General features: G+C 48.9%; 1 protein-coding gene across 2 annotated transcripts in view; it reads left to right on the top strand.

The window, feature by feature from the left end:
- Nucleotides 1-23,084, top strand: part of LOC119384145 (adenylate cyclase type 3) — a 778,406-nt gene that overhangs the window by 279,371 nt on the left and 475,951 nt on the right. For both annotated transcript variants that reach the window (XM_037652438.2, XM_037652439.2), the window contains exon 8: nucleotides 13,817-14,060. In XM_037652438.2, the coding sequence (XP_037508366.1) occupies nucleotides 13,817-14,060 (244 nt within the window). The remainder of the gene's footprint in view (nucleotides 1-13,816; nucleotides 14,061-23,084) is intronic.

The following is a 23,084-nucleotide window of genomic DNA, read 5'->3' as shown; positions in this document are numbered from 1 at the left end:
CCTATATTAAGTGAAATTTTCTTAAGCTCGGTTGACCGCGACCTTGAATCGGCCCTCGATGGTATTGTTGTGAAAATGTTTCGCTATGTGGACGATTATCTAGTTCTGGTAAATTCTAACTGTTGTGTCAACTCGCGCGTCAATGTACTCAAGATTTTCAAGGATGTTGGTGCAGGTCTGCGATTCACCTTTGAGCTCCCTGAAGACAACTGCATTCAGTTTTTGGATCTAAGGCTGTACTTCCAAGGGTGTCATACATGTTGGATGTATGCTCCAAGAAGCGAAAAACCAGTGCTTGATTTTCGGTCTGGGCACTCGAAAGTCGTCAAGAATGCTGTCGCGATGTCGTGTTTGAAGGCCGCGCTCAAGAAATCTTGTCAGCACAGTATGGAAAAGAGCCTCGAGAGGCAACTTGACAGACTCAGGTCATCCAAGTTTCCTCAGAATCATTTGGCGAGGCTGGCGGAAAGGGTCCTGCAGGACTTGAAAGTGAAGGCAAGAAGTTCTGAGCACGGTATGGGTTCAAAGAAACTACCTGTTGCCAGCATCCCTTACCTACACGGCGTTTCACATCGTTTAAAGAAAGTGGGAGCAAGGTACGGATGCAATGTTTTATTTTCGGCTGGCTACCGTTTAGGCAGCATTTGCGCGGCTGTAGACAGGAAGGTCGAGGGCGGGGAGCAAGACAAGCGTGTTTGCAAGGTAAAGCACCGGGCTAAAGAGGTTGAATGCGCCACGGGTGTGGTGTACGACATTCCGCTTTCGTGCGGGAAGCGTTATGTTGGACAGACCGGGCGTTGTATTAATAACAGGCTGATGGATCATAAAGCTTCACTAAAGGGACAGCCATGCTCTAACCTTTCCTTGCATTGCAGAGAATGCGGCTGCGCACCACAGTTCGCTGAGACGACGGTGGAATCGAGGTTCAAAGATAGGGTAGCGCGTGAAATTGAGGAAGCTTATCTGATCAACAAAGCTGGTGATGAATGTGTCGCGAAGCCCTCTGTCACACTACTTGCTGCGGAGATAAATTTTCTGGAAGCGGGTCAGTGAGACAATCGTTGTGTGTACACGTGCCTTTAACTCGGGGTCATCTAACCACATATATATATGTTTGGTGTTTCAATAAACTTTCAGTTGATAGTTTGCGCCGTGTTTCGTTTGCCTTCCTTCGTGTTTCGTTCCTTTGCGCACCACAGCATTAAGATGAGTTACCAACTCGCCCAGCAGTCCGTACTTCTCATGTAGGCATGTTGTCAAACAGGTCTCTCCGTAGGCTTGGTGATGATACGATGCTTGGCAAGCGGCGTCTGTTTGACCTTCGAGGCTGTAGCGAAGCAATCTCGAAATGAATCGAGTATATACAAAAGACGTTCCTGTTGCGCTGAAGGTAGATCCTGGTTTACGTCCAGTGCGCTTGAGAATGTCATGGCGGAATGGTCGCAGGACGAAAGGGCAGCTAATACTGAGGGATCCAAGACGTCGGCAATGTCTTCAAGGTATGCGATCGCGGTGCGCCTAGTAAGATGGCGATACTCATCGCTGAAGTTCGTGACTACTAGGTGAGCCTGTCTATTTCTGGGTTGAATAACACCTCGGGCAACGCAGACTTGTTGTGCAAGATGGAGAGACAAATTTCCTTCTGCGATTACAGTGTCGGGGACGTCCTGCTGACCTTCAACGCTGACAAAAAGTCTGTTACGAGGAGGCAGAGTCACAGACTGGGTGGACACGCGTAGGGCTGTTTTCGACAAGTGGGTGTTGTCAACTTCAGCTTCAAGATGAAAAGGGTCCTCGAACGACACTAGCAACTCACGTAGATCAATGACTGCGCCGTTTTCACGAAGAAAGTCCAGTCCCAGAATGAGCGGACGGGAGCGCACAGATAATACGAGGAAGGACCCCGTGAACGTCGATGCACGTATCCGAATATGTGCTGTGCACATTCCAGTCGGCTTCACCAGATGGCCACCTGCCGTGCGCAACGGGAGGCCTTGCCCTGGGGTGGTAACTTTCCTTAGTTTAGACGCCAGGGCGCCGCTCATGACTGATTAATCGGCGCCAGTGTCGACGAGGGCAGTGACAGCATGATTATCAACGAATACGGTGATGTCGGCAGAAACAGTCTTGTTACTCTCGGAAAATACCGAAAAATCAGAACAGTCATCATCGGGTCGTTGCGTCGAGGGAGGCTCTTTGACAGTTCGTTGGGAAGCGACTTCACCCCCAGAAGCCGCGGTTCCTAGTTTCCCCTGTGGGGACTCGGTGACCGGATTCTGAAAGGAGCGTAGGACGACGAGGGCAAGCTACGTGACGTGGAGCAGCGAGGCGACGGTGATCGTGATTGGCGGTGTTGAACAGGGGGAGCAATTTGCTGGCCCGTAAGGTACGCTTCGAGAGGGGGGGGGGCGCTCACAGTAGCGTGGGCACCGAGCATCACGGTGGAAGCCACGGAGACCGAGTTGGCGGTACGGACAAGTAGGATACACGGGGCCCGCCTCGCCGCAGTGTTAACATAGCGGACGGTTATCCGACATGCGCCACACGCTTGCCTTGGTAGACGAGATGGCTTGTTCCGCTCTCTGTTTCCTTTCGGCGTTGCGGTACGCATCGCGGAGCTGTCGGCTAAACTCTTGCCATGTCGCAAGAGAACCCTCGTGGTTCTCGTACCATGTTTTGGCAGTCTTCGAATGCGAAGTAAACTGTCCACAGCATGCGACCTTCATCCCATTCATTGATGCTGGCAACTCGATCGAAGTGGTCGAGCCAGTCATTAACATTCTCAAAAATGTCTCCGTGGAAAGACCGTGCTGTCTGCGGTGCATGAAAAACACGCGGGAGCGGAGAAGAATAGGCGTCGTTGGTTTGACTCACCTGGCATATAGTCGAGGTTGTCATCTTGTCACGTCTTGACAAAGAACCGAATTCCGGGGGTAGTCCTAGCAGGCGGCGGCTGCTTCTTGCTGTAGGAGCTGTAGCTGTCTCCAAGTTGCTAGGAGACACGGATGGAAATTGGGAGCCAAGGTGCATGTACCCAGCACCTCCACCAGTGTCACGGGCGAAATAAGACAGACAGCCGGGAATTGTCGTCTTCCCCAGAACCAGACCAGCAACAGCAACGGTCTCTTCTTCTTCCATTCGCGTGTACGTGCCACAGCGGATGGCTCATATATGATGGCATGTGGCAAAATAACGCTCGCCGTTAGCTGCCTCAAGGGTCTGCCTTCGGTGGCCTAGTGGTTAGCGCCTCGCGCTGCGGGCTGAGAGGTCGATGGTTCGATTCCGCGCTTCGAAAGTTTTTTGCGGAATTATTTTTCTTTGCGACTTTTATATATATATTCATACTTATACATATACGCAGCATGACGGCGGCGACGGCGACGGCAACAACCAGCCGAGACTGTCAATATAATTGCTATAGCAATAAAAACGACATCGGCAGCATTGACCCGACGAATGGAAAGAATGAAAATTAGGCTCCCAGCAGGAATCGAACCCAAGCATTCTGCGTGGCAATCAGATATTCTACCACAGAGCCACGCCAAGTCTATAAACTGGTTTGGAAAAACAGCTTATGCAGGCGTAATGTCGGTGCAACGTCAATTGTGGTTATGCCGCTGGCTATCTAATTTTGCAAGAAAGCAATAAACACTACATGATATTCCTACGGTGCGTACTCCTACGATACAGGCTTCATATCAGATTAACGTCTGTGGTTCCAGTGTTGGCTCTGCTTTTATAGCAGTCTAATGAGCATTACATTTGTATTCCTATGATCAGCAAGCTATATTGAAGCATTGCTCGACCCCGGAGGAACACATTAACGAAAGTTACGTATGATATTAACATCAACGCGCCGTAAAGTGCACTTAGTCCGCCAGAACGACGCAGTGTCCTCTTCATTTCTTACGAGGCTGGGTGGTGGCCTCATGCTGAGCGAAAACGATGCCAGATCTACTAACAGCCGCTTTGTAGACTAGGCTACGTAGGCCACATACGCCCAGGTAGTCTACGAATTCCACAAGCACCATCCACTGATGTTGATCTACGTAGCACTATCCAGACCTACCAGCCTCGACGGCCTATACCTCACCAACGCGAAGGGTGACTTCAGGTTCCGACATGTCGCCGGTTCTATCGACAGACAATTTGTCGACGAAATGACCGAGGCATCCACGATTTCCAACAGCTGTACTATACCTCATACCTCACTACACATGGACCCCTTGTCACCGTGATCGCGACCGGATCCAATAAGAAGTCATGACCAGCTGCTGGTTCTCACTGACCACGGTGATGATCACCATGTTCAAGAACTGTCAAGAACCTCTTCTACACATGCACAAAGGTTCGTGAAACGTGCGTGCGTTCTCCATCATAACGGACAACTGTAAGCACTACATATCAGCTTACCGCTTCTGGTGTTAGTGATACCCACGTTGGCGTTGGCAGCGTTACCCAGCCGTAAACAACTGGTTATAGACTATTTTACGGACGGGTTTCGGTGCCGCCATGCTGGGCTGTTAACCTTGCGTGTTTTATCTTGAACAACTAAGCGAACAGTGTTACGGTGGGCGTATACTCGTGAGAACTGTTTGGTTGATGCATTCGGCGTTTTCTGACTTTATCAGTTCGCGCCAGGGGATACAAAAATAAGAAAACATTCGTTTAACAGCCCATGATGACGGCACTCATATGCCTTACGTAACATATTCTATATAACACATATGGGGCTCTTCAACATATATGTGTGCGTATAAAATTTATACAAATCTTTAGCGTCACTTTGTAACGTTTCGCTCAGTAAAAAATTGGCCGCGTATCTGCGTGCTGCGCTGCAAATCCCGCCGAAAGACGATAGACGAGCGCTGCGTGAGATATCAGCGCCATCTGATCGGGAAACATGAGCTTGTACAGAGAGTTTCCTTCTTCCGTGGCAGAGGGTGTTCGTCGCCGTCTTGCATTTTGCCGCACTTTCAGCGCAGCTGCCATTTTAAGCGCAGCTTAAGAAACTAGAGTCTTTAGCATTACGTACCTATGTATTTTCTGGCAAAGGAACGCACTACCTAATACTTACGTAGTGATGTTGCGCCTCAGTTATGCGTAAAGTTTGCTTTTTAATCGACAATGTACACAATTGTATGAAGCTACAAACCAGTTCAAGATGGCTGGCCCTTGGGCAAGTGGTTCAACTTTTGCCGGGTGGCTGAAACGGGTGACAGACAGACAAACAGACAGACCAAAATTTCTGCGTTTAAGTTCCCCAAGAAACACTATCGTCTTTAAAAGATTACGCCACAGTCACCTTCCCGTCGCATGCTTCGCATAACATCGTCTCCCACGGCACGTGGGATCTGATGAATTTTTTTCTTGGTGATATATATAAAATACTCCTTCATTTTCTACATGTACCTTTTTGAGACGGAACGCAGCGCACACAAGCGATATATTTGTATTTCTTTGACTTTACACGTTGTAATTTTGCGTTTTTGCGTGCGTGACAAAGTCGCGCCTTTTACCCGTACCTTAGACGCTAAACAGCGTTTGCGTAAATGCAACGCTAGCCATTATTTTCCACGGCGTTACGAGACGCGCGCCAAGCCGGACTACTTCGCGTAGCAGTACATGTGCAGTCGCTCCGCCCCCGGCTTTCACGTCATTGCCGCACAAAGTTGTCCCCGAGTATAGGTACCCAATTGCTGTACTTACATGCAGTGGGTAATTCGTAAGTGTATTTGCATATGCAGCCAGTTCACAATGGCCAATGGCACGAGCACAGACGTTCTTTTCCCCACAGCACTGTTGAAGTGTCCACCGAGAAGCGAAGCATTGGAAGCGTATGACGAGGAGTTGCGAACGGGGCCCGATAACGGTATCGGAGAGCACTCGTTTTTCAGCAGCGGAGCTGTTTTAGCCGGCTTTCAGTCCGTGATGAGAACGAGCTCTCCTCTTCTTCGTCCTCTGCTTCGCTCGCAGATCACGTGCTCCAATTTGTCCGGCGTGGGATGCAATAGCATTGATGGGTGTGACAACGAGAGCAGAGAGAGGCAGAGAGAAAGCGATAGAAAGAAAAAAAATACAGAGATAGAACGGGAACAAATACAGAAAAAGATAAAAAGAGAAAGAAGTATGCACAGAGAAAGATATAGAAGGAAACAGGCACAAACAAGAGATATCAAAAAGAGAGAGTAAGACAGAATGGTAAAGAAGAGATGAAGAGAGAGAAAGGGAAGAAAGCGAAATAAAGATAGGAAGAGCGAGAGAAATAAATACACAGAGAGAGAGAGAGACATGAATAGGAATAAACAGAGACAAAAACAGATTGAACAAATAGAGACAAATAGAAATATAGAAAGAACGAGAGGAAAATGAAAGAGAAAAAAATTACACCATTTCCCGCTGAAGGGGACCATGAGGCGATGCGAAGCCGGAGCACTTACACGATCGCGTTCTGTTGGCGTTCGTTGGGCATGCTAGTGACCTCGCGCTGTGGAACGCGAAGAGGAACACTACGCGCGTCTTGTCTTCCCTCTAGCCTGGCCGTTAATTCTCACAGGGCGAGCCGGGAACGCGGTCGACAGGCGTGCGAGAGGGGGGCTGCCTAGGAAAGGAGAGAGAGGGGGAGGGGACGCGCATGCGCTGGCGCTCATCGTGGCGTTGCGCAGGAGAGAATTTCGGCATGTCTAGCCCGCGTTTCAGATGAAGAGTGGAAAGGGGAAGTGAAGAGGGGAGGGGGAGCGGAAAGCGTGAGTGGATAGGGTCCGTGGAGAGGGGAAAGGGTAAGTGGACAGGAGGAGTGGTGAGGGGGAGTGGAGAGGAGGTGTGTGGACAGGGTATGCGCATGCCCTGTAAGGGTGGTCACGCCGCACACCACCACCGGTTTGAACTCCGCTATAAGATGCTTCGCATCTAAAAAAGATGAACAAGGAAGCCCATCCAGTTCCGAACATACTTCAGGCTTGGTACCACTAGTGCGAAGCTGCCTTGATTTTATTGCGAAGCATTTCTTAGCGAACCTCTGGCACTTTGAGCGTTTCTACCTACGTATCTATCTATCTATCTATCTAGCCGCCTACGTCTGGGTGCTCTCATGATCGTCCCCTTAACTTGGTGTAGACCAAAATTTGCATGGGAGGGTGAGAGGATTTGACGAATATGATTGCGGGTCATGACATGAATAACGTTAAAATCCTGTCGCGTACGTCGTCAAACCCTTTCCACTATACACGTGTGGCACATACCCGTTTACCATGGGCCGTGGTGTACGGGTATGCGCCACAGGTGACTGGCAGTTTATATCTACCCAGGAACGGCGAGAACAGACATTGGTAACTACTTAAATGCTAGAGCGCTGAGCAAAACCAACAACGGCAGCGATGACTCAAAGAATGGAAAGAATGAAAATTAGGATCCCAGCAGGAATCGAACCCATGCATTCTGCGTGGCAATCAGGTATTCTACCACTGAGCCACAGCAGGTCTATAAACCGGTTTGGAAAAACAGCCTACGCAGGCGTAATATCGGTGTAAGTCAATTGTGGTTGTGGTGCTGGCTATCTAATTTTACAAGAACGCAATAAACACTACATGAGATGTGTACTCCTACGATACAGGCGTCATATCAGATTAACGTCTGTAGTTAGAGTGTTGGCTCCGCTTTTATAGAAGTCTCATAAATATTACGTTTGTATTCCTATGGTTCAGCAACCTATATTGAAGCATTGCTCGACCCCGGATGGTTATATTAACGAAAGTTACATATGATATCCACATCACCGCACCGTACAGCGCACTTCGTCCACCATAACGACGCCGTATCCTCTTCATTTCTTACGAGGCTGGGCGATGGCCTCATGCTGACCGAGGATGATGCCAGATTGATTGACAGCCGCTTTGTAGACTAGGCTACGTAGGGCACATACGCCCAGGTAGTCTACGAATACGACAAACACCATCCACTGATGTTGGTCTACGTAGCACTATCCAGGCCTACCAGCCTCGACGGCCTATACCTCGCCACCGCGAAGGGTGACTTCAGGTTCCGACATGTCACCGGCTCTATCGGCAGACAATTTGTCGTCGAAGTGACCAAGGCATCCACGATTTCCAACAGCTGTACTATACCTCATACTTCACTACACATGAACCCCTCGTCTCCGCGATCACGACCGGATCCGATAACAAGTCACGACCAGCTGCTGGTACTCACTGATCACGGTGATGATGCCCTTGTTCAAGAACTGTCAAGAACTTCTTGCACACATGCACACGGGTTCGTGAAACGTGCGTGCGTTCTCGGGACACGTATAAGGACTACATATCAGCTTACCGCTTCTGGTGTTGGTAATAGCCATTGGCAGCGTTACGCGCCGTAAACAACTGGATATATAACACGTATACGGCTTTTCAACATACATATGTGTGCGTATAAAATTTATACAAATCTTTAGCGTCATTTTGCAACGTGCCACTCAGTAAAATAAGTTACGCCACAGTCACCTACCCACCGCATGCTTCGCATAACATCGACTCAGACGGTACGTGGGATCTGCCGAATTTTCTTTTTTGTAAACGACACTGCTGTGAAGATGGCGCGGTCTTAAGAAGATTTCGACAAAATGTGGCCACCCACTGGAGGAATGTATGTAGAGTAAATTTTTTTAGGTTATTTATTTATTGCGGCGCGACTTTCTCGTATGGACGGTTGAACTATTGATTTCAACATAGCCGTTAACGCCAGTAATTACTATTAGGCCAACTAAAAAACCGCAAATATTGTTTGTTAGTGTGTCATACTTTCCCGGTATGTACCCGGCGGTAGGTTATGGTGCTCGACTGCTGACCCGCAGGTCGCGGGATCGTATACCGGCCGCGGCGGTCACATTTGCAATGGAGGCGAAAATGCTTGATTCCCGTGTACTTAGATTTAGGTGCACGTTAAAGGACACCACATGGCAAAAATTTCCGGAGCCCTCCACTACGGCGTGGTTCAACTCGTGGTTTCGGGACGTTAAACCCTAACTTGTATTGTTATATTTTCCGGTAGGTAATATTTGTCCTGTTTTGGGACCTATAATGCGTCTACTGCCACCGACGTCATGGTACAGGAGGTGGCTCACAAAAATCAGCCATATAATTCGCAATTGACGGCTTGAAACACACTTAACATTGATATTATATCACCCGAAGGTCGCGGGATCGAATACCTGCCGCGGCGGCTGCATTTTCGATGGAGACGAAACTGTTTGAGGCCTGTGTACTTAGATTTAGGTGCACGTTAAAGAACCCCAGGTGGCCGAAATTTCCGGAGCCCTCCACTACGGCGTCTCTCATAATTATATCGTTGTTTTTGGACGTTAAAGCCCAGATATTATTATTTCTGTATTATATCAGACTCGCGGGATCCTGCGCCGCTCCTCCAACATTTTAACTTATTCAAAGCGGTCCTGCAACCCTTTTCCAAAGTATCATCGAATGGCTTCATCCGAGGGGTGTATTGCCTCGCGAATAGACGGCCGCAAAAGTATTCTTCATGAGTATTCTGAGTATTCTTCATGTAATTGCGGAGTTACAGGGATTTTTCGCACTCTTTACGCCCTTTCTGTCTCATTTCGTACCAGCTCCGTTCGCCAGCGCGGGTCATGTCACAAACCATAGGGTACTAAACGAACACTACACGAGATGAACATTGTACAAGCGCTTGTGTTCATCTCGTCTAGCGTTCGTTTAGTGCGCCATAGTTTCTGAAGTACGGTGAAGAACCAACGCTCCCAAACTTCCTCCCTTCTGACGCGTCGTGTCCTTGAGCACTTCATTTTCTTCTTTGTGCTTCGATGCGCGCCATGCACGTCAATGTGAGCGCGCGGGCACGTCACGCCATCCCGCGGCGGCCGCGGTAGCTATGCAGCTAACGCTGCTCAAATCAACCAATGGCCGGGGACTTTATGGCGCGGCTTTCTTGGTTTATGGCACCATTTGTTAAGCGATTTCAAGCTAGCTTTGAGAATTTATTGTGGATTCCAGGCCGCGTGCTGCGTTAATTAATTGCGCTCCGTGTTTTGGGAGTTTATCTTTCCTATTATGCGGAGGGCGTCTTTTTTAAGTTTATTTTTGGCGGAAATTTGGCGTTTATTTATAATAAATCCCCAATTCTCAAAAATTTAGAGTTTAATTTTTCATTAGTCTCAATACTGCGATATCTTAGATGAATGGTGTCTCATCACGAAAACATCACAACACACGAAGCGTATTTTAGTTGCCTGGAAGGCTTGAACGCACAAACACATAAACACACAAGCACAAATACTTGAATACAAAATACTTACGTTTATGCGTATTGCAACCTTAAAGCGTGTGGTAATAGACGCAAGCATACTTTACGAGGCCCGTATATTCGATACCGTCTGGAGCGCTCCAGTGTCGCCAGGGAGCATTTGTATATCAAGATGTCTCGCACTCCGGGGGGGGGGGGGGGGGGCTATACATACGTTGACGTTTCTCGCTCCGTGCGCGCCAAGCCCTTTGTTGAATGTGCGATGGGTGCGGTCTACGAGATACGGTTGACGTGTGGTAACGTCTACGGCGGCCGATGTATCAATGACCGTTTAGAGCATGCCCTTTCGATAAAGAACGGAACAATGTCATACTGGCCGTTAGAATCTGAAATAAATATATATGTAAATAAAAAAAACTTTATTTAGGTCCTGAAGGAATCCACACCCGTTTTCTAGGGGGAGGATCGGGGGCTGCTCCCACGTCCTTGAATATCGGTCCACATAATTTCGTAAGTGTGTTTGTGTGAAAAAAAAAATAAAGCACTTCCCTTCACTTCACGTAAGGACGGCGAAGACTAGCCTCATCGCCGCGACCTGGACATTATAGACAGCCTTGAGTTGCATTAGGACCTGGCTCTTTGTCCTAGAATAAATTCATCTTGAGAGAACTCTTGATGCTTTCCCTGTAAAGAGGGGCACTTCCAGAGCATATGTCTAAAGTTACTGCTATCTTGACAGTCCGGACAAAAAGCTGAAATTTCGGAGTAATGAGTGTAAATGTAGAGGCTGGGGTGTGTCCCCTTCTGAAGCATGCGAAGAGAGATTGTCTGTAGCATAGACAACTTTTCTTGTGTGGTGGGAAGGACCTTGATAGTGTTTTTCAACATCATTGAAAGTGGTCAACATGTCTCTGTGATGGAGGCTGGGGGCTAATTCTTCCGTCTGATCCGTGCAAATCTCGGCTCAGTAAGTGAGTTTACCGGATAAATACTAATTGCCAAACATTTTGCCGGCCAGTGTTATAAGTTTTTTAACACGAAAGTGTTTTATGCCGGGGTCCACCAAGTACATCCGTCACGGATATGACGTTGATAAAATGGACGCCAACGGGCGAGAAAAAAAAACAAGAAAGACATCCCCCGCTGGGAATCGAACCCACGACCTTGCGGCCGCGACGGCAAGCGCCCGACGCCCTGCCCACTAAAATAACTCGGAAGATGCTGGACACGGCGCGAACGCACCTTATATCTTTCACACATTCTCTTTCGCACGGTGCTCTCTGTTGGCGGTGTAGGTAGGCGGGGCGGAGCGGGCGGTGCCGCCGTCTGTGAGAGGTGAAAAGAAGTAATGCTTCACGATAGACACTTACTAGCGCTTACTCCGAGATTGCGCGCGATATAGGAGGTCATGGTTAAAGCGCCTAGATACCAGCGAGGTACACTGGCCGCGCTGGCGTCGCCGAGGCACCCTTGAAGCAGTTACGTTCTTTGCCTTTCGCTTCGTGTTACCGTGCGTCGGCACATCGGAGTATTGCAGCTTCCACGCTTCCACATGCACCCACGGGATTTTTTTCCGCCGCCGACTTCTTCGATTGCGAGAGCACCGACTAACAAAACTTCTGCAATATGCGTTGCAGAAAGGACGCGATTTCGACGGGCGAATGTCGTGCCTTGGTGGAGCGAGACTAGCGCCTGCGAGACAGAGGCCAGCGGGACGCACGCGTTTGCGGCTCAGGCTACGAACCTCTACCTCCCGTGTTGCTGAAGCGTAGTGTGTGGTAGTGCATGCATTAGCGCAGGCGTCGGTCACCCATTGCTAGAAAGCGCACACCGTGCCGTTTTTCTCCTTAATTGAGGACGCTTTGAAGAAGTGCATACCGGGTACCAGTGTTGATTATGAGCTTGTTGATATTATCCTTACGCGGGATTCACGATTCGCTGTGTCCAAATATATGTTGACAACGTCAGCTACCACAATGGTATAATCATGATCATGGGCGTAAGTTGTCGCGCTAGAGACATGCCGTTAACATGGATGCATCCACGTCGAAACGGTGCTATAGCTGCCAAACACGAATAGACATTGTACAGGCTGTCATATACAGTGAAACCTCGGTGATACGATCACACTTCGTACGAATTTCGGCCAAGGCCCATTGGCCTGCAATGTAATGGAGTACGGTTGTTGAGAAGCGATTTTCACCAGCGACGTTTGATACGAACGTACGCTAACGCCGAGGTACGATGAGCTGCGGTCCGCGCTGTCGCGGAAGACGCTCCAAGCACGTGCGAGTGCGGGAACGCAAGCATGGGCACGCGCGCCGCACCTCCAAATCGTCAGAATCACGGTGTAAGAAAAACACTTTTCTTGCGGTCAGAATAAACCTTCAGAGACGTATCACGGCCTCCGAGACTGTGTGCGCGAATCTTTGAGGCTCTTATGTGCCTCTGTGTGCCTCGCGTTTAGATTGCAGAGGACATTAGCGCCACGCGTGTTTTTTTTTCTAACGCGTCGATGCGGGCTGATGTCGCTGTACTGTGTTTACACGTGACCGCCTCGTGCATTAGACATCCTATGAAAGGTGGACGAGGGCCGAAAGAAGGCGAGGAGGGTCTTGGCGAAGGAGTCAGGCCTCACAACCTCAACATGCGCGACCGTTGAGGTCGCACTTGTGCGGGCACGGCCGCAAATCTCCCCAAAAAACATCCCCAACACTTCCGCGATAACAAAATCATAACACAGGACCGTGGTTCTATAATTTTGTGGCCTTGATCCATCGCGTCAAAACGCTTCTTTTGTTACTTTCGCTGCAGTACTCCGCTGTCTTGCAAAAAAAGCCTACTAAAATTTGGAAGGGGCTACTGCTGTCGCGGGTCACAACGCACCCGGTTCGTTAATTAAATATGCGCATACAGGCCGCATATTTATGAGTGCTGGTATGATTGCCGACATCTAAAAACTCAACTGACAATCATTTGAGGTTCTTCCTGACGATGCTTTTGTCGCATGCTACTTTTCCATGCTCTCTGGTGGTACGAATCTCGGATGATACGAATATTTTTGGTGGTCCCGTGAGATTCGAATCACCGAGGTTTCACTGTATCACTACACAATAAGTACTACTTCTGTGAAGACACGTTTCACTTTCGTGTTATACCGATTCCTATGATGGAAGGATCAGCCATGTGTTTTTCGGACTCTTCCGAAAACGCTGATCGCTAGCTATAATGTTTGGCTCACATGCTCTCAGGAGGCTCGGCTACATATCGTTAAAGTTTACTGTCCATGCTGAAAAAGGGTTGCAGAGTCTTAGATTCCCCGAAATGTTTACAAGGGATCGTGTGCGATGACAATTTCGAGTCAAAATTAAAACGTTTGTTAGAGCGAGTTAATACTCTGCAAAACTATAGGAGCCAAGATGCGTCTGCAGTGAGGACTGCACGTTCGGTCCTCTAAATTCCTACTTCGTTCTAAATCTTGACCGCTATATTTTACTCGTGTTCCCAAGTAACTGTGTGTCTGAGTGGCGTAACCACTGCGCAGGGAGCTTCGTGACCACGCTCACCCAGTAAGCCTATCATTTCGCGACTCGGAGCTGGAACGCCAGTTCGCCAGCACCAGCGACAGCTGCAGCTGTGTCTCACTCGCCTCCTGGCCTTTGGTGGCGCTGGCGTCGGCCGCTGCTTACCCTCTTGCGTCTTCTGGACCCGCGTGCGGTGCCTACCTCACCGGACTGGTGTTGCTGTCTGCGCTGCTCGCACTTTGTGTCCTGCCCTTCTTCGCAAAGGTATATTCTCCTCTTGGTGCTCACAGTTGCAAGTCGCTTGCCTGTGCAACTCGTATATGCTGACGAAAAACTGCATTCCGTGCAGCTATCACGAAGACGCGTTGGGCATCTAGTCCAGTCATTTTATTTTTTATTATAAACGGTGGAGTAAAGTATTGAACAGTTTAAGCTGACAAAATTGTTACATAACGAGGAATGGTAGATACGCTTCCAAGGTTTAGTGGGAGAATGGCGAGGGAGCGGCATTGGGTGGCATAGCGTGGAAGACAAAGTAGCCGGATATTGAGGGTGATACGCAGATCCAATCACTTTACAGTGAAAATTCGAAGTTTATTTGGACAACAATAATATGTAAACTTGAGCGAGTTGGTACATTTCCATCATGCGTAATATGCAGCGCGAACGCGCGCCAGGGGCGACAGAGAATAAGCGGACACGACTAGCGCTGGTCGCGTCCGCTCCGTTGTTTTTGCACTTCGTTGCATGGTTATTTGTACAGGCGTCATTCTGGCAGGGTGGTACGTAATTTGTTTAGAATGAATTGAGGCGGTAGATGGGGCATGTGACATCTTCAGCGGATGGGAGGTCCTTGCCTGCCTCCTTTGTAACAACTTCTGTCATATTATATATTGTACTGGAAATCAATTGCCAGTGAGGATAGGCTTGAAAGAAGAGGACAACGGCTTGGTCATAAAGCTTTGTTCCGGTGCTCTCCTGTGTGTCACTTCTAACTGCTTGGTTCTACCATACAAGCTAATAACGTCGAAGTCTGGGTCAGTTGGTACAAGACGCTGAGGCAAAAACCAGTCAAAAAGACGCCGGACAAGGTAAGTAGTGACACACACCACGACTGGACTAGCAACTGTGCTTTATTAGCTGACAGCAACTCCCAGAAGAACCACGGCGCATGCGCTGATCACGTAAAACCATTAAGCCAAAAACCAAAACCTGGAAAAAGCAAAAAAAATACAGCATATCCACGGGTGAATGATGAAGAGATTGGGCGAAGCTCCTGAAGCAATCATGGTCTCGGGATTCGCTTCTCGTTGAACCCGTTTCGCAGCGGCGTCCTTGACGCGCACCGTCACGGGATCCGCCTGGCTGCCGCCAAGCGAGCGCCCGCCGCTGCGCATCGTCCATGCTCCCCCAACGATCCGACACGTACGGCGACGATCCAGGAGAATGAGAGGCGCTCGCTCCCCGCGCATCCCCGCGCAGCAGCCAATCGGAGAGCAGCGGCACTTCCAGCGCCATCTAGTGTCGATTCACACAAGCGCCATATAGCACACAATTCTATTGGACCAACGCCATCTAGGAAATGAGACGAGAACTGGGGATGGCGACACAGATTGTGTACAGCGCCATCTAGAATATCGTCCCTGAACTGCAGTTTGTATGTACTTCTATGAGACAGCGCCATCTATTGCATCATACGGGAGATCCGTTTACGCCGGACAACGGAGACGTGACAAGGTTAGACTAAGATGAGCTACGCCCCTAAAAGCAAAAGCTCGCGGAAACACTAGCACCCCGGTTTGTTCTACAATACCTTTGCCAAACATGTTGTGTATGCGATCCCGCTAACATATGAAAAAGTAACATCGGCCAAACTAGCCGATGTTTGAATGAACGGCTGCGCGAGCACCACAATTCGCTGAACATATCACACGGGACTAATCTTCTCCGCCACTACCGGATCTGTGGTTGTGTGCCGCTGTTTTCCAATGTTAAGATTTTGGGTACAGGTGGGGGCAAGGTGGAGCGCGAAATCCTTGAAGCATATCACATCATCATGCACCGTGACGACTGTGTCAGCACTACGTCCATTTCATTAATACAGAAGGACTGCGATTTCCTGTCACTCTGGCGGTAGATGCTTGGCCGTCATGCCAATTTTTGCTTTTTGCTTCTTTCATGTTTTGGTTTTGGGCTTCATGGCTTCATGGTTTTGGCTTCATGGTTTTTTACTTCAGTGCATGCGCCGTGGTTCTTCTGGGAGTTGCTGTCAGCTAATAAAGCACAATTGCTAGTCCAGTTGTGGTGTGTGTCACTTGTTCCCTTGTCCAGCGTCTTTTTGACTAGTTTTTGCCTCAGGACCATATAAGGACATGGTTACTTAGAACGCCTCTCGACATTAGGTGGAGGTTCTGGGTATTTCCAGGCCTGGAACTCCAAAACTGGATACTCCCTCCCGCGCCCATCATTCCTGAGCATGCTGGGCAGAGCAGCCCTCACCAGACATAGCATGGAGTGATCTGTTCAGGTCATCATCATCAGACTACAGCTACTGCAGGGCAAAGGCCTCTCCCATGTACCGCCAATCAACCCGGTCCTGTGCTTGCTGCTGCCACGTGATACTCGCAAACTTCTTAATCTCATCTTCCCACCTAACTTTCTGCCTACGCGCTACATGCTCTGCCCATGTCCATTTCTTCTTCTTCATTTCTACTAAGGTGTCCTTCACACCAATTTGTTCCCTGACCACTCTTCTTGTCCCTTTAGGTTACACCTATCATTTCCTTTCCATTGCTCGCTACCCGTACTCATTTTAACTTGAACACTCTTTTTGAGCCTCCAGGCTTCTGCTCCGTAGGTAACTACCAGTAAGATGCAGCTGTCATATACCTTCCTCTCGAGTGATAGTTGGAAACTACCGGTCATAATTTGAGAATGCTTGCGGAATGTGCTCCATCCCATCCTTATTCTTCTTATGGTCTCATGGTCCGGCTCCGCGGTCACTACCTGTACTAGGTTGACGTATTTCTTTACAACTTCCAGTGCCTCGCTACTTATCACAAAGCATTGTTCTCTTAGGACACTGTTGCACATGACCTTAGTTTTCTGGGTAATAATTTTCAGACCTACTCTTCTGCTATGCCTGTCCAATTCAGTAATCATGAGTTGCAGTTCGACCCCTGATGTACTCGTTAATCTAATGTCATCAGCGAATCACACGTTACTAAGGTACTCTCCATTAACTCGTATCCCTAACTCTTCCTAATCTAAGGCCCTGAAATCTCCTGTAGCACGCGGTGAATAGCATTGGGGAGATCGTGTCTCCGTAACTCACATCCTTCTTAATTGGGATTTTTTCGATTTCTTTATGGATTACTATGGTGGCTGTGGAGCCGCTGTAGATTTCTTCCAGGATGTTTATATATGGTTCGTGGACGCCCTGATCTCGCAGTGCCTGCATTAATTCTGATATCTCTACCGAATCAAATGCGTTCTCGTAATCTATGAAGGCTATAGGGGTTGATTATATTCCGCCACTTTCTCTATCACCTGATTTGATAGTGTGAATGGGGTCTATTGTTGAGTAGCCTGTACGAGATCCTGCTTGGTCTTAAGTTGATTGAATTTTAATGTTGTCTTAACTATATTAGCTACTACCTTTGTAAACAGCTTGTAGACAACAGAGAGTAAGCTAATCGGACCCTGATTTTTCAAGTCCTTGACGTCCCTTTTCTTATGAAATAAATGATATTAGCATTCTTCCAAGATTTTTGTATCCTCGCCGTTAAGGGACAATTCGTATACAGGGTGGCCACTTTTTCTAACGCATTCTGTCCACCGTCTTTCAAGAGATCTGATGTTATCTGAATCCCACAAGCAGCTGTGCCTCTTTGCATTCCCTCTAAGGCTTTCTTTACGGCTTTTCTAAGGCATTCAAGGCTTTCTGTTCAGGTATGCCACGCCAACGAGATCCTCCCGTCTTCAGTGGAGCTGACGATCAAGGCGGGGACAATTGGTTAGCATTGTGCGACAAAGTGAGTGTGGCTCATCGATGCAATGACAAGCTTAGCTACGTCAGCTTCTCCGGTGTCGCCAATATTTGCTGCCACACCCTTGAATCGGACTTATCCGCCTGGACGCCATTTAAAACTAGGCTCCAATAGGTATCCCGTCGCTCTGCCGTCCGCAAGCTTCGGGCAGAGCAGCAGCTGCACACCCGTGCTCGATAAAATGAAAACTTCACCAGCTACATTGAAGATGTAGTTGAGTTTTGCTAGCGCATCACCACTAAGATGACCGGCGAAGATGAGAAAGTAAAGAACATCACGAAAAGCATAGAGGACGACACCTTCCAATTGTTCTTGGTCAAAAAGCCTCAGGCGCTTAACGAAGTAATTACTCTTTGCCAGAGCTACGAAGAACTGACCAAGCAACGACTTTCTACATGCCGAGCTCTCATACCAGATAGCGCGCTTTCGGCTCTAACCAACAGTTCTTGTGCTGCCATTCCAACCCATTATTTCTCGAAGAAATTGATCAATTTGTTCGAGAAGATGTCCCACGCCAACTGCCTTTTCTCCCAACTGTCCAAGAGTCAGAGTCGCACTTGACTCCCGAGATTCGTCCGGTCATACTCGAACAAGTCGCAGACGTGGTACCGCTTGCTCATCCGCCTACTCCAGTGAGAGCTCCGCTTACTTACGCTGCCGCCGTCGCCAAGCCAAGGCCGCCCTCTGCGACTGTGCAATACGCGCCAACGACCACCGTCTATTTATGCTCGGCTGCAAACTGTGTGCCGGCAAGGGTCCGCCACCGCAGCCCCTTCGGCCTGCTCGGCAATATTTCGCTCAATCTTCCGCCCCTGTTTTCAAGCCGTGGCGCATTCATGAAAACTGGCCTATCTCTTTCTTATGCGGACGTTCTGGCCACTTAGCATGGTTTTGCCACCGGCGTGCGTGGTATTCTCCTGACTCTGCGCGGCCACAAAGCAATAGTGCCCCCTACTCCTTGCGCTCTGCTACTGCCGATCAGCACTTGGACGCCACGTCTTCTGCTTCCCGAGACTTCAGTGCACGTCTGACTCCATCCTCTTGTCGTCGGTGTTCTCTGTCTCCATTTATCCGCCGACCTGAAGCTGTTCGAGAGGAAAATTGACGAACGCAGTTCTGGAGGCAAGAACTGCGATCTCAACCAAATGCTCAAGAGCTCATTCATTCCCTGCGAATATAATTGTAGCTTATGTCGAGGATATTGCCGTTCACACGCATAGCTTATGTCGCTACGGGTATCAGTGACTTCTATCAGCTTCGCCTCAACCTCCGAAAAGTTGCCGCGCCGTTTTCAAAAATTTCGTTACTAGAGCAAGCGCCGAGCCGATTGATCTCGTAGAAACGTGCACCGTTCTTGTTTTCATAGGAGACACTCTTTACCACATTCACTCTGTCATTCTGCCTCGCTGCTCTCATGCCATGATTTTACGATGGGGCTTCCTTTCATCTCATCGTGTCGTTATCGATTGCGCCCGCGTGGAACTTTCACTGTCTCCATTCGGCGGCAATATTTTCAAGATCCCTCGTAGTCGTACTCGTAGTAGTCGTAGTGCGTAACCAGTCTTACGCTTTGACCTCCAAGGTGGTGCCGGTGGGAGATTTTTCCTGTGCGTTGTTGAACAATAAAAAATTCGCAGCGTGCGCGTTAACTAAAAGCCGAATTCTTCTGTCTCTCATTCCCCATTAGCAGCCATTGGCATGTTCCAGTAGGAAACGTTAGTAGAAGTAGAAGTGTAAGTGTTAGCTAAAAGCCGACTTCTTCTGTCTCTCATTCCCATTAGCAGCCATTGTTTACCTCCAAGGTAGTGCCTGGTGAGATTTCTCCTGTGCGTGATTAAACAATAAAAATTTTGTTCAAAACGCCGTTGATTGATGAAATAAACCAACGAAAGGCGCCAGATGTTTTCTAAAAGCAAAACGAAAGAACGCCAGATGTTTCTAAAGCAAAACGAAAAGACGCCAGCTGCTTAACGAAAGACGCCAGATGTTTTCTAAAGCAATGGTTTTCTAAACAATGAAAATTCACAGCGTACATGTAAAATTAAAGTGAGCTGCAAGTCGTCATAACTCTTCGAACATTTAGTATAAACGCGCCCGATCTCACGTCGGTGATGATGTACTGGGCAGAATTCACGGAAGATTCACGGTTTACCGATGAACCTCCGCAGCTTCGCCCACTCATCATCATTCACTCCGTGGATATGCTGTGATTTTTTTTTATATCGACTTGACAGGCGTATAAAACCTGCTGCGCGAACGCGGCTACAAAATCGCACAAAGTCAGAAGGTGACAGAAGGTTACTTCAAGGTTGCCATTGCAAAGCATGTATTAAGTGCCAGTTGTATTTAGCGGCTTAAATATATATCACACTAATAAAGTGACAAAAACAAAGCAAACCCGCAGAACGACGTCAAAGCATGCTGAAAATGCATGGACGTCCGTTCCGGTGTGATAAAGCAGCCTTCCCGACGCGTGAATTGCAGGCGCCGAACTTCTGACAATGCGCCGAGTTCAGTTGAATTCAACGAACCGCGCAACGCTAACGGTATGGTGCGAGTGTGAACGTTCAACAACGACGGGTAGGTCTCACGAACACGGGGAATCAAAACACAAAGTTGTTTCACGTACAACCGTAACTGGACTTTCACAATGCGAGAAGGCAGCGTGTAATCATTGCTGTAGTCGCTGCGTGCATACGCCGCGTCACTTACCTATTCAGGTAGTCGAAACGAACGAAAGCGATGAACTCAGACAACCAAAATAGAAGGTGAGACAGCGCTGTCAGCTATCCACGCTTGCCGCCTTTATTTCTCGTGCGACACGACCGGGAAACAATACGCCACAAACTTGAGCTTGGGTTCCCTATTCGCGGCGAGATCGACCTATAGGTGGCAGCACCGTCACCCCGCTAGTGCGGATACTGGTTTCGTGTGGTGTGTGTAGAAGTGCACGGGGCTTCTGTTTTCACATCGTGATTTTGTGTTCCGTACCCGCAGAAAACTCTTCGTTATCGATGGTGAGGTTTTATTCGGTGCCACAATGCCGCACATACTGCACAGAGCCAGGGATAAGCTTCCATTTTTATCCCACCGACGCGGAACGTCGCCGACTGTGGCTCATTAGGCTTTGAAACGGCAGGGCGCCTTCCAAGTACGCGATGGTGTGCAGCAAGCACTTCGACGACTCTGCATTCGCATTCGCAGGCGAGAAAGAATGGTGAGCAGTCAGCGATAACCTCGCTAATGTGTGCATTTATATGCTTGTTGCTGCTGTGCACTACGAGCGTGAAGGCGGTCGCAGTAAGCGAACGCTCGGGGAAGCTTCCCTGTGCCTTGATTTTTCCTACACTTCCGCAGGAAAATTAAGCGAGAATCAATCGAGAAAGAAGAAAATTAATTCATGAAATTTATTCTTTTGTCATTCAAGTACCGTCTGCGCTGTGAATGAAAAGTTCGCGCTTGGCTATGAATCTGTTTAAACGAGAGTCCCCGAGCCCTTTTGTAGTTCGCGCATGTTCCATTGTGTTTATACGGCCGCGAGAACAGCTGTCAGTATTCCGCAGGGCAAGTACGTGCACCGAAACGCGGCAAGTTTGTATGCATGATCTGGCGCATAGTAAAGGGTATCGTTTTATGAGGCCTCATCTGCCACGTAAGCGATGAAAATGCGCGAGCGAGTTTATCGCCACTGCTGATCTTGATGAATATATTTTTCTCGCTCGCTCTCTCTTTTTTTAAAGGGTTTTCGCGGAAGAGATTGAGGGCTGACGCACTTCCGACACTGAACTGGCCAAAGCGCAAATTTGACAGGCATAAGCTATCCTCGCAAGTACATGGCTGTCTTTGTATACATTTCGCCACAAGTTATATATGCGCAAGGAAACTCAGTTTTGCGATTTCCGTGTCATTCCATTTTCTGTTCTGTTTAGGCGACAATTTAAGTACCGAAGTGTCAGACGTGACTTGACAGAAATATTTCTCTGCAGTGGGACCAGGACCGTACACATCTAAAACTCGTCGCGTAACCTATAAACGACAGTCCCGAAGTTATACACCTAACCACAACGCGCAAGTGCATGAGAGCCTTTTTTTTTAACCACCGAGCCGCTAAAAGGCTATATTCACATGAGATTTAATACTTCTCATCTTTAGGACAACGCCAAGTGCACTTTGCAATGCGCTTGAACCACAGAGCGGCACCTACACTGATATGACTCTCGTGAACGGACGGTACGACGACCACACACAGCACTCTCGACAAGTGCACTCACTGATCTTATTACAGTACATATACAGCCGATCAAGGCCAAATGCTTCTTTACATCGTGTTAGGCATACGTACGAACGGTTAAAGTTGCACCAACGCAACGGAAGAAACCGCCTTTTGAGGCCCTGCATGATGTACGCGCACATGCAAACACAACGTGGCTAGCAGACGACGCATGGAGCAATCCAGACTAGGCGCGCTTCAGCCAGTAGCCGCCAGGCGGCGACTCCGCTTGATCTCGCGGCCAATAAGGGCGCGGTCGAGAGCTCTGACACGCGCGCTATATTCCCCAGCGAACGGCTCGTATACCTTCTACGCGCTGTGAGCGTTGTGAACGCTGTGATCTCATTGCTTCGCGCTCGGACCACTGATACGACAAACTGACCGAAAACCGCTTCTCTACCGGGAGCGGCCGTATTGCCATACAGCAGCGTTTTCTAGAGCTCAGTGAAATCGGAGCAAAAAGAGTTACCTGCTATCCCTCGTTCATGTAACATTACGGCGTGTACTTATCGCATTCACTGCTTCGCCCTCCCCCCCTTCCTCCCCACACCGCGCCGCCGCCGGTCCGATGAACCCCGCGTCGTTCACGCGCCGCCGCCGGAGGTAGAAACACCGGCGCGCCGCCGCCGCCGGTGATTTTGGGTCCGGCGCACATGTCTAGCAGGCACTCGCTTGTCCTGGGTGCCCCCCCCCCCAGTAAAAATATCCTGGCAACGCCCTGACACGCCATTGCGTCAACGGCCTTATCGTCAACAGGGTTTGTTGCTGAGCTAGTTGGTTCATAACTTGATTGTTTCTGACGATAACAGTTGGAAGTTGGCGCCCGTGTCTGTCTGTTCGTGTCTTCGCTTCGGCCCCGTCTTCTTTACGTCATTACAGTTTTTTCCTCAATGCCTTATGGTGTGTCCGCAACGGAGCGCCGAGTCATCGACGAGCACGTAGGACACATGCTCAAACGTGGCGTCATGC

Source organism: Rhipicephalus sanguineus, chromosome 2 (assembly GCF_013339695.2).
Source record: "Rhipicephalus sanguineus isolate Rsan-2018 chromosome 2, BIME_Rsan_1.4, whole genome shotgun sequence".
Classification (NCBI taxonomy): Eukaryota; Metazoa; Arthropoda; class Arachnida; order Ixodida; family Ixodidae; genus Rhipicephalus; species Rhipicephalus sanguineus.
Note: the sequence above shows the minus strand (reverse complement) of the source record. Positions and strands in the feature narration are given on the sequence as shown.